At 44.6% G+C, this 13,709-nt stretch overlaps 1 protein-coding gene across 7 annotated transcripts in view; it reads left to right on the forward strand.

Annotated features, from left to right (window-relative positions):
• mast4 (microtubule associated serine/threonine kinase family member 4) overlaps positions 1-13,709 on the forward strand; it is a 571,101-nt gene that overhangs the window by 257,661 nt on the left and 299,731 nt on the right. For all 7 annotated transcript variants that reach the window (XM_085981755.1, XM_085981763.1, XM_085981673.1 and 4 more), the window contains one exon: positions 5,023-5,054. In XM_085981755.1, the coding sequence (XP_085837881.1) occupies positions 5,023-5,054 (32 nt within the window). The remainder of the gene's footprint in view (positions 1-5,022; positions 5,055-13,709) is intronic.

Here is a 13,709-nt window from a genome sequence, read left to right on the forward strand (position 1 = left end):
GAGGGGCTTCCCAGGAGATCACATTGGAGAAGTGTGTGAGGCTCCAACCTTCCACAGCTGTGCCTAAGCCTTGAAGAAGTAGCCCCAAGCCTGCAGCAACAAGGTCCTTCACCATACAAATACTGTCCCTTTAAATCTCTTCTTTCCCGAATGACCTGCAGCTGACAGCAAGCAAGCCGGCAAGCTTCACGCCAGGTTTCATCAGCGGGGTTCCCCGCAGGCATGTTCAGTGTGGGGAACCCCTGAAAATTGCAAGGGCACCCTAAAATTGCATTAAACGTGCCAATAATTGGTGATTAGGGTCCCAACGGCCAGTCCCGCCAGCGGCGGGTGGGACTGATTCGGGTCGCGGAGAAACGGCGGTCCGAAAGTCGGACGGGGGGGGGGGGTGGTCGCGACCCACCATTTCGGCGATTTTTGGCTCCCGGCCGCCTGAAAACCCGCCCGACGGCTGGCAGAAAATCGGGGCCAACGTTTCAGGTCTGTGACCCTTCATTGGAACTGGAAAAGGTTAGAGATGTAACAGATTTTAAGCAGGTGCAGAGACAGGGAAAAGGAGGGGGGGTGGAGGGGAGGAAGGAACCAAAGGAACAGTCTGTGCTAGGGTAGGAGGTAGGAGAGATTAAATGTTGCAAATGGGGATGGCAGAATCATCAACAGCCACCTGAAAAATGGGGGCAGGGGTTATAGCCTGAAATTGTTGAAGTCAATGTTGAGTCCAGAAGTGCCTAATCGAAAGAGGAGGTGCTGTTCCTCGAGCTTACGCTGAGCTTCCTTGGAACAGTGTAAGAGGCCGAGGACGGTGAGGTCAGAGTGGGAGTGGAGCGGAGAATTAAAGTGACAGGCGACCGGAAGCTCGGGGTCACCCTTATGGACTGAATGGAGGTGTTCTGCAAAACGGTCATAGAAACATAGAAGATAGGAGCAGGAGTAGGCCATTCGGCCCCTCGAGCCTGCTCCGCCATTCAATGAGATCATGGCTGATCATCCAATTTCAGTACCCTGTCCCTGCCTTCTCCCCATATCCCTTGATCCCTTTAGCCTCAAGAAATATATCCAACTCTTTCTTGAATATATTTAATGAGCTGGCCTCCACCGCCCTCTGTGGCAGAGAATTCCACGGGTTCACCACTCTCTGGGTGAAGAAATTCCTCCTCATTTCAGTCCCAAATGGCTTACCCCTTATCCTTAGACTATGACCCCTGGTTCTGGATTCCCTGGCCATCAGAAACATCCTTCCTGCATCTAGTCTGTCCAGGCCTGACAGAATTTTATAGGTTTCGATGAGATCCCCTCTCAATCTTCTAAACTCCAGTGAGCATAAGCCCAATCGACACAATCTCTCCTCAATCTGCGTTTGGTCTCCCCTATGTAGAGGAGGCCGCATCGTGAGCAGTGAATACAGTATACTAAATTGTAAGAAGTGCAAGTAAATTGCTGTTTCACCTGGAAGGGGTGTTTGGGGCCCTGGACAGTGGGAAGGGAGGAGGTAAAAGGGCAGGTGTTGCATCTCCTGCGCTTGCACAGGAAGGTGCCGGGCGAAGGGGAAGGGCTGTTGGAGGTGATTGAGGAGTGGACCAGGGTGTTGTGGAGGGAGCAGTCCTTCGGAATGCTGAAAGGGGAGGTGAGGGGAAGATGCGTTTGGTGGTGGGATCACGTTGGAGGTGGTGGAAATGGCGGAGGATGATCCATTGAATGTGGAGGCTACTTGGGATATATAGGAAGAGGAAGCGAGCGCAAATTCTGAAAGGTATTAAGTCTTTACAAGGCACTGATATGGCCACACCTGGAGTACTATATACAGTTTGGGTCACCGTAGGATAACAGAGTATTAGAGGTAGAGCAGAAAAGGGCAGTCAGACTAATACCTGACTTGAGGCATCTGAGCTACAAAGAGAAGTTGGAGAGCCTGGGATTGTTTACTCTGGGGAAGGTTCAGAGAGATAATATTCAAAATTCTTGGGGGCAGCACGGTGGCATAGTGGTTAGCACTGTTGCCTCACAGCGCCAGGGACCCGGGTTCGAATCCGGCCTCGGGCGACTGTCTGTGTGGAGTTTGCACATTCTCCCCGTGTTTGCGTGGGTTTCCTCCGGGTGCTCCGGTTTCCTCCCACAGTCCAAAGATGTGCGGGTTAGGTTGATTGGCTATGATAAATTGACCCTTAGTGTTAGGGGGATTAAATGGGGATATGTGTTGGTGTGGGGATTGGGTGGGCTATGTGTCGGTGCAGGCTCGATGGGCCGAAATGGCCTCTATCTGCACTGTGGGGTTTCTGTGATTCTGTGAATAGGTAAATTGAATCCTGGAATGTTCGATATTGCATTCAAAAGGTAGCTGTGCAAGTTCACGAGAGTGAGTAACATATCTACATATAGAAGGCAGGTGAATCGTTGGGGGCTAGGCCACCCAGTCACCTGTGAGCTCCTGAAACTTACTTGATTGCCGTAAAGGTTTGGAGAGGAATTTCCCAGAGTTCCTTCTAAATTGGCCTAAGATTTTTTTCTCTTTGTTGCTTGACCAAGGAGATTGTTTAGTTGCGTGGGCGTTGGGGGGTGATGGTGTGCGGGCTCAGTGGACCATCTGGTCTTTTTCCTGTTCATGTTTGTATTAAATTTCCACAGACTCTAGAACCAGGAGACATTAGATTAAGCTTGGAAAGGGAAGGGGTGCAGGCAGTTTAGATTTTATTACTCTATTCAGAGGGTGGTGAATATGTTCAGTGGGACTGCTCAGGGCAGATAGCGTGGAAAAAAAAATCCAAGGAATAATTGGGTCGCTGTTTGAGGGACCAAGTGATTGAGATGTATTAATTGATGGAATGCTTTCCTATTCACACGCACAGTGGTGCTCAGTTGACGCCTTCAGTGCGTGTCATCATGGCATCCAGCACCCTGGGTAATCCAGCTATCCTGTAGAAGTCCCTGGCTCTGTGCCTCAGCTGCCTGGGGCTAATGCCCATGTGATGCGCTATCAATTACTCATAAAAGACGGAGAGTTAGGAGAGTAACTAAAGGGCTTTTATTAGCAAAGAACAGAGCATGCCTCTCGTGGTTGACTGGGTTCCAAGAAGGCAGGGGGCTGCAGAGCAGTCACCTTTATACCTGGGCCTGTGGGTGGAGCCAGGGGCGGAGCCAGCTGAGGCATGCATAGATACAACAGTGTGCAACAACAACAACAACGGTGAACAACAATAACAGTGGTTTACCACACCATGTGGAGGCATTCAACTGCTGTATGAAAGAGGGCATCTGTCACCCACGTGATGCACACCCAGACAGCTCCCTGGCTACTGCTACTCAGATGTCCAGTGGCAGCCTGAAAGGATGTGGAGCTGGAAAAGTTGAGGCCACTGTCACTTTAATTGCCGCAGGACACAGCAGTTGGGACAGTGGAGCGAGTCTGCAAACCTTTGTGATCTTTGTGTCCGTTGCTCCAATGGCCTGTGGAAATTGGCGTTTAAATACTTTCAAGAGTTGATCAATGGAGATTCTCGTGGACGATAATTTTCTTTCCACCTTCCGTCTTTTTAATTTACGGTTGCCTGAACGTAAAGTTTGAGTTGATCCGAATCGTCTTTCCCAGTGCAGACCCCGATGATTACAGCGAACTGTGTGCATTCCCTATATTTATGGAAAAACTGATGTATGGCCGTGATTTGAAGTACTCAAAATCTGCCCTTTTGTGCTGTTTGTGTGCACTTTCTGACTGAGACCATGGCCAGCATTAGCTGGGCATATTTCTGCCCCACCTTATATCTGGTCTGTCTGTGTTGCAGGGTTGTGACGTAGCGGTGTGTAAATCATGGTGTAACTGAAGATTTTTCAATTAATTTTTCCTCTAATTTTCTCCTCTTCTGCTTTCGTGAAGAAGGTAGTTTATGTTGGGAATGTGGCTCCATGAGTGGTGACAGCCATCTGGCATTTCAGCCGACGTTTTTAGTGCTTTTTTTTCTGCCCGATCGTGGTGGAGGGAAACTGACTGGCTGAACCGACAATGTGTATAGGAAACTCTTTATTATCCGGGACCGGCGTGCTGCCGGTTTATCAAAAAGTCCGGATTACAGAGAGGTATAGTTTCAAAGGTACGAGAGCTCTGTACACAGCAACAAATCCAGGCTTCCCTGTTGCTTTGCAACATGTGCAGGAACTCCGGCCACAGAGCAAGCGCCCCTGTTGCTTAGCAACAAGTGCACGAACCCCAGTTTTACACAGCCACAGATCCAGGAACTGCCATTAATATGAAGTAAAACTTACCTGAACCTACTCCTGAATTTTGCCGGTTAACAGAGATTTCCGGTTATTTAAGTGCCGGTAAATCAAGAGTTTCCTGTACATTCTAGCAGGAATCACTAGATGGCAATCAACAGTAGATTCCCAGGCGATATTTCTCCTCCTTTCATCCCTCCCCCCCCCCCCCCCCCCCCAACAATCTAATGGGGCTACTAAAACCAGTCTCATTCCCACAATGTCACTACAGCTAAGATTGGGTAATGTGGAACAGAGCTCACACCTAGCACTTTCCTGGTCTGTACTGTACCACCACATTGGGAGAACTTTTGTCATTTACTGATGCAGTCTTATAAAAGGTGGAAAGTACTTTTCTGAAGCATCTTCAGTAAGAGTATCCTTTCACTTTTAAGATCCACTCATTTAGAAAAGTTTAAAAATAAACTGCTCGTTAAAATTAACATTTGCAGATGCCGTGGTCTATTTCGGCAGTGTCTCCAAAGTAATTTTGCCATAAAAACTGGTATGAAGGTCATGCTTGAAACCTTCAAACAGGGCAGCGATGTGGTTCAAATATTGCTGGCTTCACTGCATAAGCTGCACAATCAGACATCCAGCTTGTAAAAACACTGCTCGAGGCTGTGACTTGCCCCACTGTATTTTATAATCTGTTTCTAGCTATTAACCTCATTTTGCTAACAGAAAAAGTTAAGCTTACTGACCTTCAATGCTAAAAACAACTGAGTTGATAACACTGTAGTTGCTTTAAATACCATCTTTTTTTTTCTTTTACAGAAAGAATTGAGCCTTCCCCGTAGAGGAAGTCTGTAAGTAGAAGATGATTTATATCTTGTAGTTTTGCTTCAGATATATCCTTGATTGGTGTTTTAAAAAAAATTTAATTGGCTTTTTTGGTTGCAGTTTTCTGAAGTATATTATTTTACCTAGTTCAGGCTTTGACCTTTTGTGGCATCTTTATGCAAATAAGCCATTATTTTCTTGACGCCGTGAGATCATTGCCTTGCACAGCTGCCTAAAAATGTGCTATACTTGATCAATGGCTCAATGGTTGATACATATTTTGTTTATACGGTCCTAAGAAGGAGATAATTGCTTGATGAAGTAGTTGTTGTTCAGTTGGTCTGTGCTTGCTGGTTGCAATTAAATATTTATAGTCTATTTTGTGATCAAAGCAATATGTGTTAACCACATTTTAACTTGGGGAAATTTAACATGGATTGGTTGGACCGAATGGCCTGTTTCCATAGTAGCATCTATGTATTTCTAGGTAACTTTATGGGCCCTCAAATTACTTTTTTTTTAAATCAGCTAATAAAACATCTTTCACACTCCCCAATTAGCAAGATTAAGGTGATATCTGGGTGTTTTCTGTGCATACATTCAATATATTAACCACACATTCATTGTGCTGACTCTAGGGCTGTACGCAGGTTATACATATTTATTGTGATCAGGAAGGCTCAACAAAATTAATCTCAAAAATTGCCAGTTCCACACTGTTAATTGACTAGGAAGTCACTTAGTTGTTTAAAAAAAAATTCAAGAAGACGACCCTGCACCTTCTCTGGGCAACTGGGGTGAAGAGTAAATCTGGTTTTGGCAGCATTGCCCACATCCTGAAAACATTTATTTAAAGAAAAGCAGAAATTGGGTAAATTGATCTACAAAATTATTTCTCTGATTTATTCAACACTGAAGACGAAATTCAGTGAAAGCGCCAGTGAAAGTAGATGTTTGCTACCACCACAACTCCATCTCGGCTGCTTCAGGCCCTCTTACTCTTTTGCTTTACCACAGTTGGAAGTAGCTTTTGGAGAACTTGCCTGCACTGTTTTGTAGCTGCATCTTGTATGGGAGAGGGGGGGGATAGGAAGGTGAAATTGTGATCTTTCATCTACCTGCATTTGAATCCGTGTCAGTAGATAGAATGAAAGTGTCCGCAGGTCGTAAGGTGAAATAGATTTTGTCCTCCTTAACCCAGTGAGCACAAAATGAGCTCTTATAGTAATTGACACTGAGACTAAGGGTTGTTGGTGGAAAACACCCGTAAGGTGTCAGCACTATATACAGCAGTGGTGAAAAGGGAAATGTGATCTCAACATACAACTTGAAGGACAGATTACAAATCCCAGGAAGTATTGGCTTGGACACCATACCAAAGGGTGAACATCCTGGTCTTAGTACAAGGAAGGACACCTAGGTTGGTTAAATGAGACTGAAACTCAGCTATAAGAGAATACTAAGGCTGCTACGATTATTTATATGGGGTGGGGGGGCTTAGATGTGACTTTATTGAGGTATTTAGGGGGCAAAATTCGGTTGCTTTGCACCTCCCGTTGGTAATGGGGCCGCTAACGCCTCCTGCGAAATTCAACAGGTGGTTAGCGGCACCAGTAGCACCCCGCCCCGCTCGTGCCCCAGCTGTAAACTTGGCTCGCGCCCCCTGACCTACCGCCGGACGCCATGTCCGACAGGGTCAGGGGGGCGTTCTTGCGGCTGGGGTGGCAATAATTAAAGGGCAGGTGCCGGGCGGCCTTTTTTTTGTGGGCCGCCTGCCAGCACCTGCCTCCTCTCGCCTCTTCCTGCGGGGTGCTGGCTGCGATCTGTCAGCCTGGCACTCCTCTTGAGTGCCGGGCTCTCTTGCCGGCACCCCGCTCCCTGGTGGCCCAGCAGGGCCCCGGTCCGCGCTGTGCTGGGCCCCTCCCCTTTAATCAGGGGAGGGAGGCCTGTAGTACCACGGCGCTGCTGCATGTAGCGCCGCGATATTCCCTGGGAGCGCCCCAAGAGGGAGGGGGAGCGCTTCCAGTAGCGCCCCGCCTCCTGCTTCGGGCGCTGCCATTGAATTTCGGGCGCGGGGGTGCCAAATTTTTCAGGGCGCTGAAAGTAGCACCCCGGCAAAGTTATCACCCCAAAGGGGACTCGAGCCAATTTTCCCCCCTTAAGATATTCAAAGGAATAGATAAACCGGATCCTAGAATGATCAATTTTAACACAAGCTCTAGGATGAGGGGACATTGATTTAACTTTGGATTAGAAAAGGTGAATACACAGTTGAAGATATAACTTCCTCACATAGACAGTGGTAAACATGTTGAATAGCCTACCCACAGAGGTAGTCGAAGTGGAAAATGTTATAAATTTGAAGAGGGTGATGGATACACTTTTGGCAATCCGGGATTTTGAAAGGTATCGGAGGTGAAGTGGAGCAAGAAGTCTGTGTCCTTTGACACTGAACCAATGGATGGTCATGGTTATTTCCCAGTTCTGTATAGTCCCCTGTTCGTAAGCAATTTGGGGCAGGAGAGAGACTTAGTTTAAGTATGCCTAATCATGCATCATGGGTCCCCATGGAGTTTGACTGATTGCTTCGGGAGTTGGAGAGGAACTTTCCAGAGTTTTTCCCTGTAATTCACCACAGATTTTACCCTCTTTTTGCCTGCCCTAAGAGTTAACATTGCTAATGGTTCGGGAGATTGGTGCATGATGTTGCACTATCAAAATGAATAATCTTCAGGTCTTCTAGGCTCTTTCTGTCCACAAAATAGTCATATCTCCCTGTAGTTGTGTACTTTGGATAATGTGGAGAATCACACCTTTTGATAGGAGTGCCCTTTTATAATGCCTTAATATTAAGTTTAGTTTAGTATTGTATGGAGGCCTTTTTCTTTAAAATAAAACAAATAGTTTTTTTCTCCAGCTAGACGGGGCCTCTGCCTCTATGGTTCAACCTGTACATCTCTAAATGAATGCCATCGCTACCACTTTTAATCGGCCCACAGTGAGGCACATTTAAACTAAGTTGGGAGTGTTTCCCGAGCAGGTTTTCCCTCTTGTAAATATATTCCAGCTGAGACTGTCCGTAACTTGATCTATAGAGAAGCCTTGTACAGGTAATGAGATTCTTGTGGCCTTATTTACATAGGATAACAGCTCCTCCTTTTCATTGTCGGGTTTGGATGGAATATTGGGTGCGGTTTGCCGATTTAAAAAAAAACCAGTGTTTAGATACAGAAATATGCTCGCAGCAAGTACTGCAAGCTATGTCAAAATTGCACTTGATATACGTAACTGCGCCTGTTTTTGCCGACTCAACTCTGTACAGTTCAAAGTTCAGCAGGACAACTTAAATAAATGTTTTGTGCTGTAGACAGTAACATGTCAAGTTACCAGCAGGCAACCTACTTGTTGGAGTTGCACATCGCTTGTGCAGCTGCGTGTTTTTTGCAGGGTTTATTTGTTGCTTAGTGTTGTGAAGTCGGGGGAATCCATCAGTGAATATTATCGTGGTTTGCATTGATTTTAGGTGACTCTGATCGATTTCATAGGATTCTTTCTCTCCCAAGACTTAGCAGAATTTTGCAGACTCCACGCAATAAATGCGACTCGTGAGAGCCTCGCAGCTCCAACTTAATTGGACTTGGAAGTGATGCACTTTTTCTACCTGATAAGGCAAGAAGGAAAGAAGGGGAAACAAATGTGGAGGTCAGTCAGACGTGAAAGAGGACTGAATATGAAATCTCATTCGCAGTTAAGATCCGGCCTCATGGGGCAAAGGCGGGTATATGGTGTTAGGCTGCAGATCAGCCATGATCTCATTAAATGTTGAATGGTGGAACAGGCTCGAGGGGCTAAATGGCCAACTCCTGTTCCTGTGTTTCCTAGGTTGTATGGTAGATTGTCTGGGAAGCTCTGTGAGGGACAGCCCTTAGATCTTTGGTCTGTGGAAGGAGCAGGCTTGTTCCTGTTCCAGTCTTTTCCTGTTGCATGATTTTTTGTGTTTTATGCGCTTGATATTGTTGGCCCGTGGTTGTTTTACTGCTTTGTTATGCATTTTCAGGTTGTCCCCACTACCGCAGAGATGACCATTGCATAGTTTCTAGTTTTACAATGTGTCAGTTTGGCTTAGTTGGTAGCACGCTCGCCTTTGAGTCAGAACGTTGTAGGCTCAAGACCCTCTACAGACATGAATACATAAACCCGGCTGCCACTTCAGTTACACCAACACCTTGTCTGCCTATTCCAGTGCTTCAGATAAATGTTAAAGATCCCATTACTCTATTCGAATAAGAGCAAGGAATTCTTCCAGCACCCCCTTCAACCAGTACCATCAAAAACTGATTACCTGGTCATTCATTTCATTGTTGTTTGTGGGATCTTGCTGTGTGCAAAATGGCTGGCTGCAAACAGTCACTGCACTTCAAAGTAGTTGATTATGTGTGATCTGCATGTTTCTCTGAGACCTGATGAAGTGTTATATAATACAAATCTTTTTATTGTGTAGGATTCAGCATTTAATTCATTCTTGTATTTTCCTATCCGTAACACAGGTGATTTCCCTTTCTCTTTAGAAAACCTCTTGATAGGTTCAAACTAGTTGGGCCTCAACCATTTTGAAAGACTAGTTCTCACAAGCTTCGACTGATTTTCCCAAATGATTACATTCTAGGCTGCTGCAGAACCAACTGACTGTCCTACCAATCTGTAATCTATTATACAGGCCTTGTTGAAAATCAACACCAAAAAAACCTGATTTTAAAATGCTATATAACCGCTATAGATTGTCCCATGTAATAAAAATGCACAAGTAACAAAATACTCCATTTGTCTGCACTGTGCTGGTAAGATATTCTGTGCCACATGCTGTGTGGGATTTTCAAATCCTTAATTATGTTCCAAATTCATGTGCCATTGTAATCATTAGATGACATTTCGGTTGTGATTTATCCAAACTATAGTCAATTAAACTATGTTAACGGGAGCAGAGGTACACTTCAGTTAAATTATTCCCACTGGATTCGTCTTTGCAGCTCAGAAACTGGGCTTATCGATATAGCGATTAGAGCAGACACACTTTATCTCTGGGCCGCATAGGTGATGACAGCTGCCGCTGACCATAGAACTAGTGATCGTCACATCAGATAAGTTACCCGGTTCTAGCCATTGTATCCCAGTGATTTTGCTTGGAGAAAAAAAACCTCACTTATTGGATGAGTTTATCACTGCTATGCCTTTAAGCCATATTTAAATATATTTGCTCAGTATGTCGTTCTGGTGCAGAGTAGTGTCCTTGTCTCTTTCTTCCGTTCCTCCTCCTTTTTGTCAAGTACCATTCCCTGGCTGAGGGGCTAAGCTGATGAGCTGTTCTCGTGCTTCTGTTTATGCTCTTTATTTTTGGAACAAGGAATAAAGCGTGTTTGTCATTTGAATGTAATTTCCAGTAAGTTTACATTATCATGAAAAATCAGTTGAAAACATGGATGAATAATTTCCAGGTGGGGGTTCCTAACCTATCTGTTTAAGCAGTATTTATGGTGGGTAGCATTAGGTTATTTGTAATTTTCTAATGTGTGCAGTATTACTTCTGAGCTTAAGATGTAGTGAATGACCGCTGAAAGTACCATGCAACATGTTTCTCTGCCATTAAGTGATCGGAAACTAATCTGACAAAGGCAGACCTGAAATAGATTGCTGGGAGCAGTTTTCTTTTGTTTAAAAGAAACACTCTTGCCAGCTGTTGTTCTGTGCTTTGTTGACTTTTTCTTTAATTGATGATCTTGGAGAAAGATCCACGAGCTTTCTGTGTTGGACATTTTATTTAATGTCCGTTATAACCTTTGGACAAAATATATCACAATGAGCACTTTTGTAGTTAATAGTGATGGCCGATTGCAGGCTTCTTTTGTGTATTGTCTGCCTTGATTATCCTATGTTCTGAGTTCACAATTTGAATTTCCAACATCAAATTGGTGAGGACTTGCACCTTTTACGCAGTAAAGTATCAGTGGGACACTTCCACAGCTATTCTGTGTGTGTGTGTGTGTGTGAATTTAAGTTCTGCGTAGTTGGACAACAGTGAATAATTTTAAATACAATTTATATATTTTTTAAAGTATTCTAGCTTCCCTGACAACGACCCCACTCTGCATATCACAATTCAGGGGGAGGGAAGGCACCTGGACAGTGGAGCTCCACCCATGTTCCGACCTACCATGTGTACATGCCCATATTCCAGCAGAGAGGCAGCAATCTTGGGTTGTGGCTGCCCCACATCCTGCCTAGGACCACTAGGGCCAAATGCAGCGCTCTCCCCATCTTCCCAGCTGAACTCTTCAACTCAGCACAACCCAAGTATCAAACCTAAGCCCTTAGCAGTCTGTGCAGCTCCGTACTGCACTGTCCAGCTAGCTATCGGAGAGCCTATCAGTATTCATTTTGAAGTTAGAAATAAGATTATCATAACATAAGAAATAGTTGCAGGAATAGGTCATTCAGCCCTTCAAGCCTGCTCTGCCATTAAATATGATCATGGCTGATCTTTTACTAACTCCACTTTCCCACCCGATCCCCATATCCCTTGATTCCCTTAGTATCCAAAAATCTATCGCTCTCTGTCTTGAATATACTCAACGACTGATGATCCACAGCCCACTGGGGTCGAGAATTCCAAAGATTCCCAATCCTTTGAGTGAAGAAATTTCTCCTCCTCTCAGTCGTAAATGGCCTCTCCCTTATTCTGAGACTGTGGCCTCTAGTTCTAGACTCCCCAGCCAGGAGAAACATTCTCCCAGCATCTACCCTGTCAAGCCCCTTAAGAATTTTATATCTTTCAATGAGATTACCTCTCATTCTTTCTAGGGAACATAGACCTAGTCTACGCAATCTCTCCTTGTAGGATAATCCTCTCATCCCATGAATCAGTCGAGTGAACCTTTGTTGTACCCACTTCAAGGCAAGTCTATCCTTCCTTGGGTAAGGAGACCAAAACTGTACACCGTCCAGGTGTGGTCTCACCAAGGCCCTGTATAATTGCAGTAAGGCTTCTTTATTCTTATACTCCAATCCTGTTGTAATAAAGGCTAACATACCATTTGCTTTCCTAATTGCTTGCTGTACCTGCATGTTAACTTTCTGTGATTCTTGTACAAGGACATTCCGGTCCCTCTGAATAACAAAATTTCCTAGTGTCTCATAGAAACATAGAACACAGGAGCAGGAGTAGACCATTCGGCCCCTCGAGCCTGCTCCGCCATTCAATTCGATCATGGCTGATCATCCAAATTCAGTACCCTGTCCCTGCTTTCTCCCCACATCCCTTTAGCCTTAAGAAATTTAAAAAAAAATTCTGCTTTTCTACTTTGATAACTTCACATTTCTCCACATTATATTCTATCTGCCACGTTCTTGCCCACTCACTTAACCCTTTGCAACCTCCTTGCCTCCTCCTCCTAGCTTACTTTCCCACCTAGCTTTGCATCATCAGCAAACTTGGATACATTACATTTAGTCACCTCATCTAAGTCATTGATACAGATTGTAAATAGCTGAGGCCCAAGCACTGATCCTTGCAGCACCCCACTATTTACAACCTGTCAATCTGAAAATGACCCGTTTATTCCTACTCATGTTTTCTGTCCGTTAACCAAATATCAATCCATGCTGATATATTACCCCCAATCCCATGAGTCCTAATTTTGTGTACTAGCCTCTTGTGTGGCACCTTCTTCTCGAATGCTTTTTGAAAATCCAAATACACTACACCCACTGGTTCCCCCTCATCTACCCTGCTAGTAGAGCCTCAAAAAATACTAACAGATTTGTCAAATATGATTTCCCTTTCATAAATCTGTGGTGACTGCCTAATCATATTCTGATTTTCTAAGTGCCTTGTTGCCGTGTCCCTCATAGTAGATTCTTGCATTTTCCCTACTACTGATGTCAGGCTAACTGACCTATAGTTCTCTGTTTTCTCTCTCTATCCTTTCTTGAATAGCAGGGTTATGTTTGCCACCTTCCAATTCGCAGGGACCGTTCTAAAATCTAGAGAATTCTGGAAGATCAAAACCAATGCATCCACTATCTCTGTAACCACCTCTTTTAAAACCCTAGGATGTAGGCCATCAGGTTAAGGGGATTTGTCAGCTTTCAGTCTCATTAATTTCTCCAGTACTATTTCTTTACTAATAATAATTGTTTTAAGTTCCTCGTTCTCACTAGACCCTTGGTTTCCCTATTTCCGGAATGTCTTTTGTGTCTTCTACCAGGAAGACAGATACAAAGTATTTGTTTAATGTCTTTGCCACTTCCTCATTTCCTATTACAATTTCTCCTGTCTCTGCCTTAAGGGACCCACTTTTACTTTTGCTAATCTCTTCCTTTTTACATTCACTTCAAGAAATAGAAGGCTATTTCAGTTGAATACGTGGCTAGAGGAATGGTGCAAGTGGGAGGGATTCAAATTCCTGGGACATTGGAACCGGTTCTGGGGGAGGTGGGACCAGTACAAAATGGACGGTTTGCACCTGGGCAGGACCGGGACCAATGTCCTAGGGGGAGTGTTTGCTAGTCCTCTGGGGGAGGGTTTAAACTAAAATGGCAATCAGAGAAATCAACGGTTTAAATCAAACATGGCCACAGTAAATAATAATTCTAAAAGGTCTAACAGCGTAAAAAAAACAAGCCTG

Source organism: Somniosus microcephalus, chromosome 1 (genome assembly GCF_052327205.1).
Source record: "Somniosus microcephalus isolate GS21.2 chromosome 1, FLI_Smic_1.0, whole genome shotgun sequence".
NCBI classification, from domain to species: domain Eukaryota; kingdom Metazoa; phylum Chordata; class Chondrichthyes; order Squaliformes; family Somniosidae; genus Somniosus; species Somniosus microcephalus.